General features: G+C 40.6%; 1 protein-coding gene and 2 long non-coding RNA genes across 5 annotated transcripts in view; 1 reads left to right on the forward strand and 2 right to left on the reverse strand.

Annotated features, from left to right (window-relative positions):
• Positions 1 to 8,088, reverse strand: part of LOC121233772 — a 25,621-nt gene extending 17,533 nt beyond the window's left edge. Inside the window, exon 1 of the long non-coding RNA XR_005933881.1 lies at positions 4,154 to 8,088. This is a non-coding gene — a long non-coding RNA (uncharacterized LOC121233772). The remainder of the gene's footprint in view (positions 1 to 4,153) is intronic.
• Positions 8,089 to 9,579: 1,491 nt separating this feature from the next.
• LOC121233778 lies at positions 9,580 to 10,256 on the reverse strand. Its single transcript, XR_005933889.1, has 2 exons — positions 10,010 to 10,256; positions 9,580 to 9,892 (listed from the first exon to the last, which is right to left on the reverse strand). It is a non-coding gene; the product is annotated as an uncharacterized LOC121233778 (long non-coding RNA).
• A 3,534-nt stretch (positions 10,257 to 13,790) lies between these two features.
• Positions 13,791 to 18,549, forward strand: part of TRPC3 (transient receptor potential cation channel subfamily C member 3) — a 46,195-nt gene continuing 41,436 nt past the window's right edge. Inside the window, exon 1 of one of the 3 annotated variants that reach the window (XM_030022029.2) lies at positions 13,791 to 14,459. In XM_030022029.2, coding sequence (XP_029877889.1) covers positions 14,362 to 14,459 — 98 coding nt within the window. In that variant the 5' untranslated portion in view covers positions 13,791 to 14,361. The remainder of the gene's footprint in view (positions 14,460 to 18,549) is intronic. The other 2 variants (XM_030022018.2, XM_041128529.1) reach the window with 2 other exon arrangements.

The raw sequence follows: 18,549 nt of genomic DNA on the forward strand, positions 1-18,549 counted from the left end.
GAAGCTTGCTTTTATTATCAGATTCAAGTAGAAATGGCCAACACCTTTCTGGATCTTTCACTATTAAAAAAATAATTTGGTACATACCATCCCAGGAGTTGCCATAATGCTGTTCAGCTTGCATTTATCTGAAGCTGACAGATACGCTGCTCAGATGCAAATGTTGAACCAGATGCCATCAGCATTTCCCTGACTTTTCTGTCAGAGGATGGTAATCTCATATACCATCTCTAGGACATATGCTTCTTTTTCATCTTCTTCCTCACACCCTCTACCTACGTCTTCCTTGCATCCTTCTCCCAGGGAAGTGTCCAAATCCAACAGGAGTCAGAACAAATCTTACAGTAACCTTTTTGCCATCTAAAACCCCACTTCTAGCAATAGATTCTAGTAGAGCTGGGGTCTCAAAGTGCTTAATATGCCTCTAATATGCCTGTGATAATACAGAAAAACTTAGATAAAGCTGGAAAAGCAAACCTTCTATTCTTCTGTTCTGTGTGACTTACCAATGGCTGAAGTTCAAGCACCATTGGCAGTAGCTGTTTTTTCTTCACTTCTGATAGCCTTTGACCTCTTTCTCTCCATGTTTGTAAATTCTTCTCTTTTGCTTCAATAAAAAAAACATGAACTCACTTTGACAAAAAAACAAGTTACCAAATTTAATTGCTCCTCTTCCCATCAAGGATGTTGTGAAGCTGACAGTTCAGAGGATGTCAGACAGAATTGTTCTTTCAAAACCTCTGTGTAAGTTTATATATATATATATATGGCATACATGTAAAAAACCATATATATACTTTTTTTAAAGAAGGATAAAGAGGAAAGCACAGAGGAAAAAGGAAGTATCAAGAGTAACATAAATTTTTGCGTTGAACTTTTTTTTCTTCTTTTTATCTCGCTAAAAATTAAAACATGATTGGCAATGTATTTAAGAAAACAAACCAAGTCTTTGGAAAGTGAGCTCTGGACCTAAAAAATTGCCTCAGTCTTTCAGTTTTGGCTTCATTTCTGTTCCTATTTCAAGGTTTTAAAATATTATTTGTTAGTAAAACGATCAAGATAGAATCATAAGTTGAGTGTTAGCCGTTATAAATGACCTCTATTAGTCCAGCTATGACATCACATAAAATCCATGTTAAAATACAGTGACCTCGGCACTTCTGTGTTTCACAAAATTCTAGAATTCTCCCATCTCCATTTTGTTGCTGATATAAAGTTATATCCTCTGTCAGAGCAAGGATTTTCAATTCCTGTTAGAGCTTCCCCCTCCTGACTACAATGCACCACCTGACTTTAGGGACCAAATACAGGTGGCTAAATTGGAAAGCTCTTGTTACATTCCCTAACGCAGGCATTTAGAATGACGGTTTGGAAGACCCGCTCCTTTTCTCCACTGATATGTAAAGAAGCTAAGAATACAGACTCTCAATTCATTACTTAAATTAGATACCAGAAGTTAGGCAGTGAGATACTCTCCTTCACTCCTATTACTGCTCACTGCAGGATGTTCACCCAAGCTCTGAAGTAATTTAATAATTATGATGTAAATGACTTGGAGGTAGATGGACTTTAAAGGCTTTTTGCATTTATTACTGCAATAGTTTTGTAGCTTGTGCCCTGAAAAAATGACATGCACAAATCAGCTGTATGGTGCTGTGTTACTGCATGTAGTCACCAGACCACAACGATGGTGTTCAGCAGGGGACCGGCCATGGAAAAGGAGTTATTTGGACTGAGAGGTAAGGTCCTAAAATAGCTTTCTAACAATGGAGGAGAGGGGAGCACGTAAAACACCTAAATACTTTCAAGACAGGTCCCTGTAAATTTAGGGGAGAGGATTTTGTAGCACTAACTGGCAGCCAGGCAACAATACAAGATGCCCTTCCTTGCCCTTTTTCTGAGGGTGTGGACCTGCCACAAAGATTACAGTGGAGGATGATGTAATTCTGAGATATTTATCCATTCCAGCCCTGTCTTTGCCTGTAAAAAGGTTTAAATGTTTCTTTATTTCTTAATTTTGGGTTAATTCTGATAAGAGGTTTTATGGCTGTGAGCAAAGTAGGTTTGTGGCATTGTACTTGCTGAAAGATAATAAAGACAGTGATCATTGAATTGTATCTCTGGTTTCCCGAGACTGTATCCTTCATTTTAGCTAGAAGTACTTTTTGTGTCACAAGACCCCTGCATTTCTCAGCTACACAAATCTTAACACCTTACTTGCTTGTTTACATGGCAATTTAGAAAAACAGCCTCCTCTCACATGATCTTGTTCTAGAAAAGCAAGATAGAAATTTGACATACAAAATAATTCAGCAACACCACTATTCCCTTTTAGATTTCAGAATAGCTCTTTTTCTTCTCACTCAGTCTCATAAGAAATTATTGTTATTCTGAGGTCATCTGTAAATCAGAGTGCAGCACTAAAAAAATCAAGCTACATAAAATTAATAAGTTTTAACAGAAATCGGGCAACTTGTAATTTTTTAATATAGGGAAACTCAGAAGAATATATACATTTACTTTTAATATCAAATTTGTGTCTGGAACGATGCCCTCCACCAGTCAGTTTTAATAGGAACATAGGATCTGCCATGCTCCATTAAGCCAATGATCCATCAAGTCCAATATTCTTCACTCTGCTTGGCAAATGCAAGATGCTTCAAAGGAAGGCAAATTGCCCATCATGCACTTGGCCAATTTTTCAATTTGAATAGTCCATTGTGCAAAAGCCACTCCATTCTTCATGTCAAGTCCTTGTCCCATATGGTTACAAATGTTAAGTAATCAAGTGGCATGAATGACCCAATGTACCGTTTTAATAATATTTAAGGCTATGTTTATGCTCTGATTGGGTCTGTTTCTCTTGAACTGTCAGTCGGGTTTGTGTACAATGCTCCTGACATTTGTTGTCATTACATCTCCTATTTCTACTCTACTTCAATCCAGCAGCTAAGCAAATTGACAGTATTCACAGATCCCCACAATTTTGCATCAGTATTAAAAAATCAGTTATAATTGTAAATAGACATCAGAGGGTATTTCTATTAAACAGCTACTTGGTGTGACAAAACAGCATGCACCGATTAAAGCATTGCAATAGTGCTCCACCCAATTTCCTTCATTTGATTTATATTATATTGCTGCAAGGGAGTAAGTTTTAATTTCTGAGGTGAGAAAAGTTTCCAATTCAGATCTCAATACTTCGAAGTTTTGACCCATGCCTAACAAATGCTAATGAATTGTTGGCTAAGGGACCTGGTGTGTTGTCAGATACTAGAAACCACAGGAAGATATTTTCATTATTTCTTTTTGTATAAGTTGCTTATTTATTTATTTATCACTTCCTGGGCATAACATTTTTGTTTTCTTGTTTTCTGCTGTTCTCTTTCAGGATTTCATTCACCATTTGAGGGCCTGCGATGTATTTTGCAATGTTTTCACCTTTCTTTTCCTTTCGCTGTCTTGCATCTTGGTTATAATTTAGGAATCAGGGTTTGTCAAACCATCTCAGACATGTTGGTTAGGTCCACCCTCCTACATTAAGAGTATTTTATATTCTGGACAATGCATGGGTATCAGAAGGCAAAGTGACAGAAGAGGACTGGAAAGTAAGGTCAGAAGCAGCACTATAGTGACTGGTATGTTTTATATATGTATTTATAGTCTAGGATTATATTGTATGTTCTGTACTGTTGTACTCCAAGGCCCTGCAACAGGGAAAAGGGGACTCAATGAGATAGTGACTGTGTATCTGTATAAGAAGCAGAAGGAAAAAACTTTCAAGATAAGTATGTGAAAAGAGACGATAAATGGATACTATAAAATACAGATTTTTCTTTTCTTATCTAGGCTAGTTTGGGTAGAGCTTCTCTTCTTCAGCACTGCATGGCAGAGAGTATCTATCTGAGGGATCTGATAGCTCTAAGGGACCACGGGAGAAAACAAATATAGGAATATAATACAAGGAGGAGAAAAGGTAGAGGAGACAAATGGAAGAAAAAGTTTATACAGAACAGAGAGTGGCTGAGAGGGCAGAAGAGAACAATCAAAACTTTGACTGAAGTCCAGTAAAATGGTATGTCAGATGCAGCAAGGATTGATCCAAAATGCCCAGGTAACATTTCTCCTGACATCTCCTCCCCCACTTTCAGACAGGTATTCTCTGCCGGGGCTTTGCTGCTGAACTGGCTCCAAATACCTCAGTGAGAACTACTAATAGTTGTTGCTCCATTGAGTCGGGATGGCAGCGTAGGGAACAAGAGGAAAGATGGGCAAAGTAAAGGAATGGCAAGTAGGGAACTTACATGGGAACAGCAAGCTTTATATTCCATGGTACACAAAATTTCCCACTTATTTTTCTTCGTGGGATGAAGAGTCAGGTTTAACATCTCAGTTTGTCATATGGATCTTTCAGTTTCTGCAAAACGATATCCTAGTGCCTTTTATCTGGATTTTATCTGTGGTTTCCACAAAACTGGATGCTGATTATTTAATTGGCTCAGCATAACCAGACAATGGGGAATCTAATAGGGCTACAGGGAGACACTGTTAAGGAAAGTGTCTAGCAGTCTTTTCATGATCTAATGAGCTGTGTTGTATTAACTGTGGGGCTGTCATGGGGAGAAAAGGACAAAAATGCTGATACACTCGTGCTTTCTTCCTTCCACTCCATCTCAATATCTACCTCATTTCTGTGGTGACATCATCTCCGAAGATGACCAGAACAAACTGTTGCCTCCTCCCCAAAATCTTTTTCATTTTCTCCTATGTATCTCATTGGTTTTGGACAAGTCTGTGTATCATTGTTGGCCTTTTTAGAACTTTGCTTGTGTTCACAATAATTTTCACCCTCCCCTTTTTATAATGCAAACGTATGTAATCTGGGGTGTCTTTTATCTGATACAAGGATCTTCATTACAAAGTGTCAAGAAGAAAGAACAGAGTAGTCAAGATGTATTTCTGTCACTCATGTATGACTGAGAGACCATTTCTATCAGATAGTCCTATACTCACGTGCAATCAATCCTTTCCGTTTCTGACTGTCAGACAGAATGGGTAACCTAACAGATTCACTCTTGCCAAAAGGTTTCCTGAAATTATACAGAATTATGTTAAGAACTATCTGAATCCGACAATGAACTGTTCAAAAATGGACAAAGCCAATAGCCTGTTTTAAAGTGAAAGTGCCTCGACTGTTAAGAAGTTAAAGGGTCCCCCTTTGATGGCTTATGATATAATTTCAAAAACAGAAAGTTTGAGTGTGTAAGGCTCTTGAAATTTTTTAATCTAATACTGCAGGTTAGTTATTTTTTGATGATTATGTAAGTAGAAGAGATTTTATTAATTTCGGAATCCAATTTTGGCCACATTTTTATTTTTGCAATTTTTTTAAATACTCCTGTATGTCTTTTAACATACTGTTTTTACACCCAGGATGTATATTTACGCGTGTGTTTTTAACAAGCCCTTGAACAATCTTTGGGTCTCTTCAAATGAATTCCATGCCCACATCAAAGTCCACAATGTGCAGATTCCTAATTTTCCAAAATCTCTGACCTGCCAGGCACATATTTCTGTCAACAGCTGTTTCATCTGATAAGGAAACCATATGTATCAATTTTCCTTTATAGACTAATTTTGATGCTCAGTATTCCAATTTTTCAGTGTTTACCTCTCGCTATTAAAATGAAATTTTATTTGAGGTCTCTATTGGTATCAAATCCCTGTTAGTTGAATCTAGAAGCCAGGGGGTGGTATTCCTAGACAAAGACTTCATTATTGCAGACAATTTCCACACAGCAGCTGTAGTAATGTAATGAAAAATATTGAGGGAGATGGAAATACCTCTATTATGGGCATTGAAATGTTTTCTGCATGAAAGACCTTTCCTTATGTCTGTCTGTCCTGTTACTGCAGAAGAGTTTGCCTTCTACTGCTCTTCTGCTGAATAAGCATATTTGGTCTCATTTTCTGAGTTTTAGTGGGAACTGTAGTTGCTGTTTACTCCTAAAAACCAGGACATGGGTGTTTTAAAAATTAATGCAACCTATGAGGGTCTCCTGAGATTTACTTTTTCTCCTTAATTTGTCTGAGGTGCCAGCCCAGCTGGATTTGGCTGTGTTCTGAAACCCTGGGAAAATTTCTTCCAGCTTTTCATGAACGTGGGTTACAGTTTTTATTAAAAGCCAAATATGAAATTCAAACTCCACTGAAAGTGACTGCAAGGTTTGCATTGACCTGAATTCACCAAAAAAGTGACAATACCCTTAAAGGTTTTTGCTTTCCTGAAGTCGGAAAGTGAAGTCAGAAATCTGACCTCCATCCCTCTGTGTCAGCACCTCGTCACACATGCTGGGGTACCACAGGGATTGCTGAAAGACAGGAGTGCTGAGGTTCTTTAACCCTTACTTTCACCTCTATAACCATCTTCCTCCCCAAAACACATATTAATTGAATGGGACATCTACCTGTTACCAACAACAGTCGAGTTATTCTAATTTTCATGGCAAAAGATATTGCACCTTCACTATACTTTAAATTGGCTTCAGGTAATAATTTAAGTACTGTCATGTCTCCCTTTTTCCACAATTTTCCATTTTCCCTGTCAGTCACTTTGAAGACTGTTACCAGTAAGTGTAGTTTCTTCTCACAGAAACATCCTGTTTGTTTCTTTCTTTCCTTCTGTTATTGAGCACCTCTCAACTGCTAGAAACTTTGGCATTTCCTTGCTCCCTTTTCTGAACCGTGGCTTTTCTTACATACAAGGCAGGAAAACTGCAACAAAAGTTTATATAGGAATTTTTTTTCATTTCGTAACACAGAAGACGTATATGGGATCCCCAGCCTTGCAGGACACCTGAATTTGGCAGGAGTTAAATGCACTGTGTGCTATGCAAAAGCAGGCTGTTGGCATCTTGTGGCTGCTTTAATCAGACAAGTATATAGCTTCACTGTGCCTCGTATCGATTCTGATTAATTCCTAATGAATGTCTCTGAGCGCATCTTATTTCAGAGATAAGATGTGGCCTCTTCATAAGAAGTTTATTACCAAGAGACTTAAGACTAATCCACCAGTTGCCAATATTATCTCCTGGTCACTTGGGAATGATGATATCCAGAGTGCCCAGTGCTTCACTGTGCACTGAACAGCAAAAAATTTCAAGGGTAAGAATTATTTGGTGGAGCTGGAAACACGATTTTTGCCATACCAGATACTGAACCATTTTTTCACTTGGCCACAAATGACTTGGGAGCTCTGCAGGAGGATGTACTCCCACTCACAGCATAGTTACACTACTTAGCAGGATCTTCTTTTAATCTCCTCCCCTTGTAATTGCCCATTCCTCCAACATAGCAAAGAAGCAGGTTTGGATGACCCACTGAGTTGCTGTCACTCAAATAGTTAGCACCTGTGGTCGAGTGTTATCACCTATTCCACAGCAGCCCATGAAAGGAAAGATTACATTCTCAATCAAGACAGTGTGCTGTGGTATTTGCTCCTCTTCCAACAAGAGGAATTTAATGCTTTGAGGTATGGCAAGTAGTTAGTACCAGATGGTATTTACCCAAGGGTTCTGATGCGATTTAAGAAAATTAGGCTCTGAACTATGACAGAATCAGGTAATCTTTCAGTCAAAATCACCAGACATCCTGGACAACGGAGCTTTGAATGGTGCAAACCAGGATGAAGGATTTTCTCCTCCTCAGGGAGCCATGCTTGTCACTCAGATTTGTCTTTCATAATGGTAAGCTGCTGTTTAAATTTCTTTCTGCCAAGGTGTCACAAGGGAGAATGTGTCCACAAATTAAAATATATTACAACATCAATTCACAAAGCAATGTGAAAAATCCACTTGTTTCTGAGTTTAAAAATCATTGTGAACTGTTTTAATTCATCACATGAACTGTTTGTCTCTTGCTATTATTTTTATTATGTCCTGCTTCCCCATTCTGATCCCCACAGTGACTCAAATCCTGCTCCCCCAATTACAGAAAGATTGAACTGTGTCCAAATATATTCAGACTTAATTACTTGCACAGGACCGAAATCATTGCTAATTTGCTAAAATAAGAGCTACTCTGCACTCCATACATCCATTGCACCTCTCAATCTTATTAGTTGAAACACTGAATACATTCATGTGATAAATTTTTCTGTCAACCAGCAAGGGGACAGTAGGGTGCATTGCATTCATCCACCCATATGTGAAGCACTGTCAAAAAGAAAACTTAGTTGTTAAAGATGTTGTCCTGTGACAATAAATTTACTTACCACGTGGTTGCCTATTTGCCAGCACTCAGCAATAGCTAAGATTCATGTTTATATTTTCAAGGAGTATTGACTGACACAGTGACAGGGAAACTAATTTAAGGAAGAAAATGCAGCCTTATATAAAAATGATAAGTAAAGCAAATCTTATGAAAGTACACTTTTTAAAGTTTATAAGCTACATACAGTCCCCAGGGCAATGTACAGATAAGGCAATTGATTCTGTAGTCCCTTTCATAGTAGCACTTCTGTCAACTTCTAATTTCTACTAGTATGAGTGAAAAGAGAGAAATGAAACTTAATTGGCATAGGCTTCGAATCCTGTGGATTTGTTCAGAAGTGTGCAAAGACATTGGATTTGTTTAAAGACATATCTGGCTTGCCTTAGAAAAAAGGAAATAACAGGTGCAAATATGTAAACGTACACACAGTTGCCACTTAATGAAAAAAAAAAAAAAAAAAAGAAGAGTATTTGTCCATTTTTGTCTAGACAGACATTTTGCAGACCTTTGAAAATGTAGCTAGTATCTATCTAATGGTTTTATTGGCAGGAGACTTCAGTAGCCTTTTAATATCATAAAGTAGACCACGTAATAGAACTGCAAGACCCAGCTCTGAGGGCCTGGTTTCCAGTAGGTGATTTCACAGTATTTTATACCCATCCCTCTGCATGGGCCTGAATGGCTGCACAGTGTGCATGAAATTACAGGCTCAAGTCTCAGGAATTTATCTTTTCATCTCATCTCATTTAAAAGCCTTAAACCATAATATTAGTTCTGAGGCTGAGATCTGCTTACAGATCAGTGACATCACATCACTCCTTCTTTCTTCTTCATGCTGATTAACCTGTTTAGACTTTCATAGAAGTCCTTGATGTATGAGCTAAATGTCCTTGAAAACACTGGGTTCTTGGCAAGTAGGCAAATTCCCAGTATGAGGCAAAGGCGGCCAATTTTGCTTTCATTACACTGTTACTTATTCCCACCAACTTCCCAATTTTCATGAAAGTAGTACACACACACGTTAGAGAAGGGTTCAGTGTACTGCACGACCTGGATTCTATTTCTGGCATTACCATGAGTGTCTTTTTGCCTCTCTTCACCCGTCACTTCAAGCAAATAAAAACCAGTTTTGTCTCTTGAGAGAAGATACCCTTACTTTTTTATAAAGCAGGAAAATAATAATTTGGCATAATCATATGACATACAAGGTTGTTCTGCAAGAGAAATTGTTACTAGAAGTTTCTTGGATCTTGCCGATTCTTAAATCTGAATCACTTAGTTTCAACAAGAAGGTCTTAGGGTCAACAATCCAATTTTCAACAAGCAGGTTAGATTTATTTTCAAATGAACACTGTTGAAATGTACCTCTCCGAGAAATTCTGATAAGAGAAAACCCCAGAGCATATTCATTAAATGACCTTTTTCCCCACCACTTGTCACACTCCTACTGATTTGCATATCCACTCTGTTAGGTGCCTCATAGATCTGGAAAGTATTACTGCTGTGCTAGCTCAGTCTAAGAATCTGAATATATTTCCTGATACTTTTGTACGCTGAATGCCAGCTGCGCTGTTTTCATATTTCAGATCTTTACTCCATTCATTTGCCTAACTTAAAGAAGCTGAAAAAAATGGGAAAGAGAAATACAGAACTCATGGTTATGACAATATTTCAAGGAAATTTACTGCTGTGGGCTCTTTAGACACCTTATTTCAATTTAGAAAACCTATTTTTTTACCTCTTCTTTCCAGCTGAAGAATACTGCCAATAGAAATTTAAAAATCTTAATTGTGTATTTCTCATAATTTTGAGGAGGACAGAAAAATTCCACCAGAGAGTAGTTGATCCATATAAAAAAAAAAAACTGTTCCAGTCTAATTCCACCCTATCTTGATCAAGCCAGTCTGGTGAAAAGAATGAGGGATTGTATTCTGGCTGCAATTCCAACTGGAACATGAAATAGTTATGGCATTAAATCCATGTCCTAAAAAAAGAAAAAGGAGTATAAAGAATAATCTAGCATGTTCAGTAATATAATACCATATCTGCTATGTTTCGCTATTTGCTGTAAATCTTTCAGGCTTTCTGTTCAGTCTCTGTCCTTATAGTAGTATACCTTTCATTATTTTACTCCTGTCCAAGCAACTTCCAGGAAGCGGTTTTCTAAATTAAAATGACATGACTTCAAAACCTTGTAAATTCAAGTCAGTGTTCACAAAATGTACTAGATCGGCAGCCTTTGACTGTAAAGTCTTTATGCAGCTGAAACAACAGACGGCACAAGGTTCCCTGTATTGGTCTGCCTGGTATTTCAAATATACTCATCCTTCCTTCCTCACTTTGTGCAGTTTGGCTCTGTTAAGATCTATGTGATACTTTGATAACATTAACAATTTTTTGAGAAGAATAATTATTTTGGAACATTTGCATTATTGACATTATTAATGTTTTCAAAAATGTGTAAATGATTCATGAACAGAAATCCCTTTTCGAGAACATTTGGCCATGCCCAGGATTTTGTAGGTGCAATTTCACTATTATTAGGTTTCTCGCTTGTTCTGGTGTTTCGGAAATGTAGCTGCATGCATTTTTTTTGTCCGAATAAGGCATTTCAGAGCCTCAACCATACCTCCAAGACACAGCAATGATTTTAAAATTCTTACTGTCAGGTAAGGCAGTGATGGCTGAAGTTTAATCAGACAAGGATCCTCATATCCCTGTTCCGATACTGTGTTCTGGTAGCAGCCTGTTACTTCAAACTGTGGTAAATTTTCTATACATAATTTTATTGTGACTGAGATTGTTTCCCTACACGTTTCAGTTGGAAATACAAAATATTTCTAAGACTGTAAGCATACAAAGTACATTTGAGATTTGTAATGGATTCTTTTGTTGCCAACCTGGCTGATTTTCAGGTAGGATCTCCTTCAGATAAACAAAGGGGAAAATTTCTCCACTATCATTGTGCTGTAGAGTTCAAATGCAAGCAAGTGTTGCCCAAAATTGTCCAGAAAGCAAATAAACCGGGAAGGGTAGGTTGAAGAAAAGCACTTAATCTAAATGCACATTAGGAACCATGTATCTTGGCTTGGTGGCTTTGTAATGGTATGGTGAGAAAGAGAAAAGGATTTGGTCGATTTTCATTATCCTTTTCCTTCAGTATCAAGAAGGAATGCTCACTTCCCTGAAAAATTTGACTGGCATTTCCTCTCTAACATAGGCAGTGAGGGGAATCAGATTTGTCAGAAGTCCATGTTGTAGGGGTATTGTGTAGTAGAGAGAGTGGCCTTCTACACGGTGCTTATAGTGATATACCATGACTTTAATAAGGGTTTTTTTGCCACCGTCTCACATGGCATTCTCAGAAGCAAACTACATAAACAGTTTAGCTGAACGTTCTATGGCATGAAATATATACTGTAACATAATAGTATTGTAATTGGAGAGTTATCATCATTTTGGCCCTCGAAATGGAGGGATGTATCATGAAGGCTTCTGCAAGGATGACTTCCAAGTCAAGTATTATCAGTGACTTTGGTAACTGAATAGAGAGTGGTCATTACATTTCATTGGGAAACAGCAAAATAATCTCTATTTAGACAATACTCAAATCATGAAAAACACAGCCCATAGAACACGTAATTCAAATTAGCGTTGTGAAGTGCAACATAAAAAGCAAGAATGTGACTTTCTAAAAACTAAGAACCAATATTAAACCCTTCTTTTATCTATTTCTGAAAAGAAAATAAATCTTGATATGTGGAAGCCTTGCTCTGAGCATACATTTGGGAAGCAAGAGCATTTCTCATCTACTTTCAGCTGTACTTTTATGTTTTGTTCTCAAGGGAAATTCTAGAGGCAATTGAAAGTCCATTCCTGTAGCCCACTGTAATAACAGAGGATTTTTTTTTTTTTTTAAAAAGGAATACAAGATGGGCAGTATCATTTTTTAAGTGAAAGGGCCCCTGCAAGAATACAAGGTTTGGTGCAAACAGATCATTGCATGGCTATGCTCTAAAATATGTAACACTGATACAGTATGTATAATTAGGCTAGACACCTAGACTGTCCTAAATGAACAACCCCAAGTACTTCAAAGTTACAGTAGCTACACAATATATTAGTTTCTTAGAGAGCAAAATTTGCTCTGCCATGTACGTAATTCCACTGAAGCTCAATAGGTTTTTGCATGTGACGAAAGACATAAAAAACCACTTCCCTAAACAGTTCAAGATGCAAACTAATTAAACTGACGAAACAAAACCCAATTCTTTCTTCAAAGCTGTAGCTGAGTAAATTATCTCTGTGAAACACTTGGTTGGCTTTTCCTGTGCTTCATGATCACAAATTTTGTACATATGGAAAAAAACAAAGGCAAAACTATGGCTGATACTGAAAACAGCGTACAGTGGGAGGTAATGAGTGTTTTATACTAAGAGACTACTTAATGATGCTCGGCAGTGAGAATTCTATCTAAGCAGTCATACGTGGATTTAAAGTCCACTTTCTCTGAAGTAATTGGAAAACTTATATGAATTTCAATTTCAGGAGGACCTGTGTTTTTGAATACAGATTCATGCAAATTTATACTAATAGCCACATAATGCTTTGGAAAAGTTTAAAGCAAGAGAAAAATGGCATCTCAGCAGTATGTAGACAAAGGAATAGCTTTATTGTATATATAAATCAACACATGTAGTCTCTGTGTACCTACTGTTCTGCATACTCTGTGTATAAAACCACACACGCTCTGCCCCAATTTTAAGGGCATTGCAGTTTTGTCATAGAATAATTCTCCCTATGGCATAATGCACTGAAAGTCTTGTAATAAGAAGAGCGGTAATACGTCTCTGTACAGCAAGAATCTTTGTGACTGGTATCTAGAGTATAATTAGCTCTGATTACATGCAATGGGCGTCTTAACATCCTCCCACTGTTTTTTAGTTTGACACCATGCAGAATTAAACCAGTCAAGTCTAAGGCAGAGACGCCTGGAACACTTTGGAAATCCTGACTCGCTTTTATCATTGGTAAACCAGTCAAAAGAGCCTCTTTTTACCTGAAAATTTTAACTTCAACCGTTTCCAGTGTAGGGCTGAGCATTTCTCAAAACAACGACCGAGCTTCACGCGGGATGTGCACCGCTTTTGCGTTTGGGCCGTTTTAGCGAAAACTACCTTGCTGGCGGGCAGCCCACCGCCTCACGCCGTTACTACTTGAGCAAACCAGCCCCGGCTTCCCTCGGAGCTCGTACCACGGCGGGCACCCTTGGAAAGGCTCGGTACCGTCTTTGCAGGCACCGTGCGCCGGCGGGAACCTCCTGAGGACTCCCTACGGCAGCGGCGATACCAGCACCTGAAGACCCGGCGTGTCGGGAGAAGGATTTACCTCAGCGGCGGCGGCGGCGGCCCGGGGTTGGCTGAGGGAGACTTGTAACGGCCGTCGCGCCTCCCCCTCATCTCCCTCCGGGCGGGAGACGGCCTTTGGGCGGGCGGAGGTGGAAGGGGGCGGGCGGGGTAGGGGTGTGTGTGAGGGGAGAGGCGTCCCCTCCTCTCCGGTAGCGCCCGCTGCGGTAGGCGGCTGCTCCTCTCCGCCGCGGCTCTCCCCCTCCGCCTCAGTAACGATGCTGTCCTAGCGAGGGATGATGACAGGGAGAGGAGAGGGGCAGAGCCGCCGCTGCTGCCGCCGCCGGGAGCCCTGTCTCTTGCTCGCCTCCCCGGCACTTCTCGGCTGCCGGGCTGCGCATCGCGCCGCCTTCCTGACGGGTGGCAGGAGGAGAGGGCGGAGGGGCGGCGGTGGTTTTATGGTGAGGGATTTGTCCTCTCCAGGTGCTCTGTCCCCCGCCGGGCAGGGCTTTCCTCCTCCTCCGCCTCCTCCTGCCGCCTTCCCCGTCACACGCGGCCGGCCGGGAGCGGGAGCAGCCGCCTCCGCCGTCACCGCTGCCTGAGGGGACCCTGACCATGTCGAGCAAGAGCAGGAAGAGCAAGGAGCAGGGGAGAGTGACCTTCCCCCCGCAGCAGGAGGAGGAGGAGGAGGAGGGGGCAGAGGAAGAAGAGCAGCAGCGCCGGCGCCGCGGCTGGAGAGGCGTCAATGGGGGACCGGAGCCCCCTCCGCCACCTCAAAGAGCCGTTAAAACCCTCCGGGAGCCCTACGGCTACTACCCGCCCCCCCCCTTTTGCCAGCACCATGTAAGTCGGGCCCGGGGGCTGGGGGGGGGGGGGCGGTGTGTGAAGAGGGTGCTGGCCGGCAACTTCCCCGGAGCAGCCTGTCCCCGGCAAGTTGTGGCGTTCGGTCCCGGGGAGAGCCGCCGGGCTGCCCGTCGCCCCGTTCCTTCCCGCCGACCCGGGCCCCGCGGCGGGAGCGCAGCCCGCCCGGCCTGGCAGCAAACGGGTGTGACCGGTGGCAGCGAGCGGGAGACGGGGCCGAGTTTGCAGCGGTTGAGGTGCGGAGACTTCGGAGAAAGTGTCTTGAGGGGATAGTCCGGTCGGTACCTGCCCTCGGCACCCCCCCCCCTCGCCGGCTCTTTCCTCCCCAGCCCCTCGGCTTTGCTCCTTCAGAGTGAGGCGGGGGCAGCACGTAGCAGAAGGCATGCAGGTGTGCCGGGGCGTAAGAGATTTCATCTCTTTCTTTCTTCTTTTCTTGTTTTTTTTTCCACCTAATTATTGGCTCAGCTAAGGTTTGGAGAATCCATTGCACCCTTTTGTACTAGGAGTGCTAATGCAGCCCTTTTATGTTTTTTTAAAATCTAGGCTGTGATAAAACCAGGCTCCCCACAGAAATCTAGGACACCTGTGCGGAAAAGCCTCCGTTCTTGAGATGCGTCTTACCCTGTTTGATGTTGTCTTCGGAAATTTCAGTTTGTTGGTTTTCAAGATCCGATCATATATATACATATGTATGTATAAATACTGACGATGGCTAATCTTACTGCAAGAGAAATTCAATTTTAGTAATAGGGCTGTTAACTTTCTTTTCTCTGACTTACAAAATATAGGTTGTCTGTGAATTATTCACTTATTTTTATAAGTGTAGTTTAGATAGACTGACTTCTGAGGATTACCTGAATATTTTGTATGTTCAGGACAATATTTAGTTCTTAATTAAATATTTTAATTAGCAGATGACAAACACTTTAGTTTGAGTTATAACATATTCAGCATTTATAGAAGAAGCCTTAATTAAAATCATCCTAGAGACAACTGTAAAGTACAGAAATTATTAGAGTAGAGCTTAGAATGGGATAACTACAAATAAAAGTGTTTTTTACCATCCCAGTGCAGAAATTCTTCACAAGTACCCTGTACCAAGCAACCCAGACTTCAAGTGAGGGAGTCTTTCATATGTGTTTAGCTGTCTGAAAGTTAGTTGCGCTTAAGTTGTTTGTCTAGGCTCCCTCTGTAGTTGATGGGATGAGAGAGGAAATAGCAGTGGGCAAGGCAGCGTAATCATTTATCTTCTTTCTTGAGATGCCTTGTGTTTCTCCATTCACCATAAAAAGAGCCTAGAGGATTAGTTTAGACTCGGATGCTTTATTTTTAGACAGTTGAAGCTAGCTCAGATGAATTGTAAGCTATGCATCCTAAACTTCTGGATCCCTTTTAGGTTAGTGTCCTCCTAGAACTGTTGGCATATTTCTTTCTTTAAGAAATGGGTATTATGCCACCAGGGATTAATAATGGGAGTTCAGTTTGCACAGCTGTAGGCATTTGAGCCTGGAGTGAGCTCTGACTGTTGGAATTGCTTCCTGGTATCTAATTCTTGTGATCCTGTCCTGGGATTCTATGACAGCAGCGATTGCGAGCCACTGTCCAGTGGACTGACAAAAGGGCTGACATTAATCAATGTAATAGGAGTGTATTGAACTGACAGGGCATCGAAGAAAAAGACCCACAACTACCATTTCCCCTGTTATGTGCCCATGGTCATCCTCGGCATAGCAGTGGGATTCTTCTTCTAGAGTAACATTTCGTGTTTGCTGCTAATGCCCAAAATCATAGCGTATGTTAATGAAATAAATATGAGTATCAGTTTGCTCATAATGCGCTTGGATTGACGCACATAAGGCTTTAGAGTGCACAAAGTGAGTATGAGAATCCTTGACTGCAAGAATTTGTGGTCTAAATATTCAGTACTGACAAACAGTGCAAGGGGGAAGGAGGCAGGAAGATGTGAAGTAGTTTGCACAAGAAGATGCACTTAGTTGGTATTTGAAATGTCTTTGCTCTGAAAGCTGTAACCTGTGCAAGGTACCTGTCAACGTACAGCTGGCTCCCTCCTGTGCCAAATATTGCTGGAAAAAGTAATTAACCTCAGATTCTCACTAAGGCTGCAGACTGGATGTAATACTTGTTTCACAGGGTACTATATGTCCCAGTGGGAAAAATGTGGACAAAACCTGTAAATTAAATGTAGCAGGCATTGGATGCCTGATTTCCTGAGTTTCTCTGAAAATTGTAGCTTAGTTTCCGGAGTGGAACGACAGAACACAGATAAAGGACTGAGTGTAAAAGAAGCTTTAAAATTCTTTGTTGCTGCAGCCCTGTTAACTTGGTTCTTTCCTGGTGAGATGTTTGCCTTTTTCTGTGTGTGCATAGATGCACTCCAGTCATCAAAATATAGTCCTGTTTTTTTTCCCACAGGAATTCAGATGGTTGATGTTTTCTGTGAGGAGTTAGTGAAGAGTACTGGTAGGAAAAAGCTCTGCATAGTTTGTGGGGTGGGAGCAGAAGGAACAAACTAAGTGTGCGTACACCTCCTCCTGATATCTCATTGTGCTTTGCTCCATTTTTTTGACTAATTCTTTCCAGTTTGGAGCCAGAACTTCTGTGACCTGACATGAGGGCATTTGGGATGATGGATTGTGTCATTTCAGACCAGTGGGAGAGTATAGACCTGAGTCAGAGCTTGCAGCTGGCCTGATTTATGTTCTGCTGTTCAGCTGAATTAGCCTCCCTCTTCTGGAAAGCCCAGGCAGTAGTTCACAGAAGGGAGAAGGAAGCTCTCATTTAATAGATTTTAGATTTAGTACAGGGATTCCCAAATTGTGTGGAACATGCGCAAGCTTCTGTGCAAACATACATTAACGTGACACTATTTTTACTGGTGAAGAAACAAATTTACCAGCAGCCTCTTCTGGCCCATGGCTGTAGCAGGGCTTGGAGGGATGGCAAAGCCTTCATTTGGGAGAGGCAGTGAGGCTGGGGGGATTGCCCCTCTAACACTGCCTGTGGCCCTACATAGAGCCAGGAGCTGCTACCTCACATGGAACGGCACAGTCTTTTCCTGTGATGGTAACAAAGCAAACATTTGAGAATGCTTAGTTTAAGAGATCTCAGGAGTCATGAGCTAAAATGCTGCTCGTATGTATGTGCATGTCTGAGCACTTACTTTTGTAAGGCAATTATCATTCTTTAATTTTAAAACTGGGACCTCAGAGGTTACTTTTGGCAGAACAAGAGGCACGATCCACATCTCCCGTGCAGCTGACTCCAGTGTTGTTGCTTTTAAATGTGCATGTGCGTCGCTGTTTCCGTGATGTACTCATCTGATCTGTCTATAATCACTGGACTGCATTTCCTTTTCAGGGCTAGAATGGAATCAAGATCATTAATGTTGTACTGCAGTTTAGCAGGGGTAAACTGCTTGTAAATTGTTGAGGCCATCTTTTATTGCATTTAATAGTTCAAGGAGAATAACAGCCTGTTCTTCAGTACAAATGTTAGAAAATTGCTTTATGGATCTGGGAAGACCCAGAACAAAACCTCTGTGTCTCCAGCTTCTCTGTTGTTCTTTTAAAATTGCTTATGCAGTTTGCAGTGTTAAAAAAGAGACTTAGAAACAAGATTATAAATCTTTTGAATTGCTATTGATGAGGTAATGAACAGGAGAACACAAGGAATTCTCAGGTCAACTGTTTGCCTCACATCTCTGTCCTTCTGCTACAATTCTGGAAGTTTGAACATGAAAGGGGCTAGGTAGGCTAACAGTAGAAATCTGTAATTGAAACAGTCCATGGTAGAAGCAGAGGAATCATCATGCTTACTCCAGTCCTTTGCAGTTGCTGTGCTGCTCAAATTTCTAGCCTTGTACGTAGGAGTAACCTTGTCCAGGTAACAATGTGATGCACTATAAGATCATAGTAAATTTGAGGCATGCAAAACACAAGAGACAAGTGGCCATTGCTTGTTTAGTGGTAATTTTTTAAAAACATTTTTTATTGCACATATGAAGGTCATACATTTTACATGAAAATATTTAAGGTAAACAGAAATATGTTAC

The sequence above is a fragment of the Aquila chrysaetos genome, chromosome 1 (genome assembly GCF_900496995.4).
Source record: "Aquila chrysaetos chrysaetos chromosome 1, bAquChr1.4, whole genome shotgun sequence".
Lineage (NCBI taxonomy): Eukaryota > Metazoa > Chordata > Aves > Accipitriformes > Accipitridae > Aquila > Aquila chrysaetos.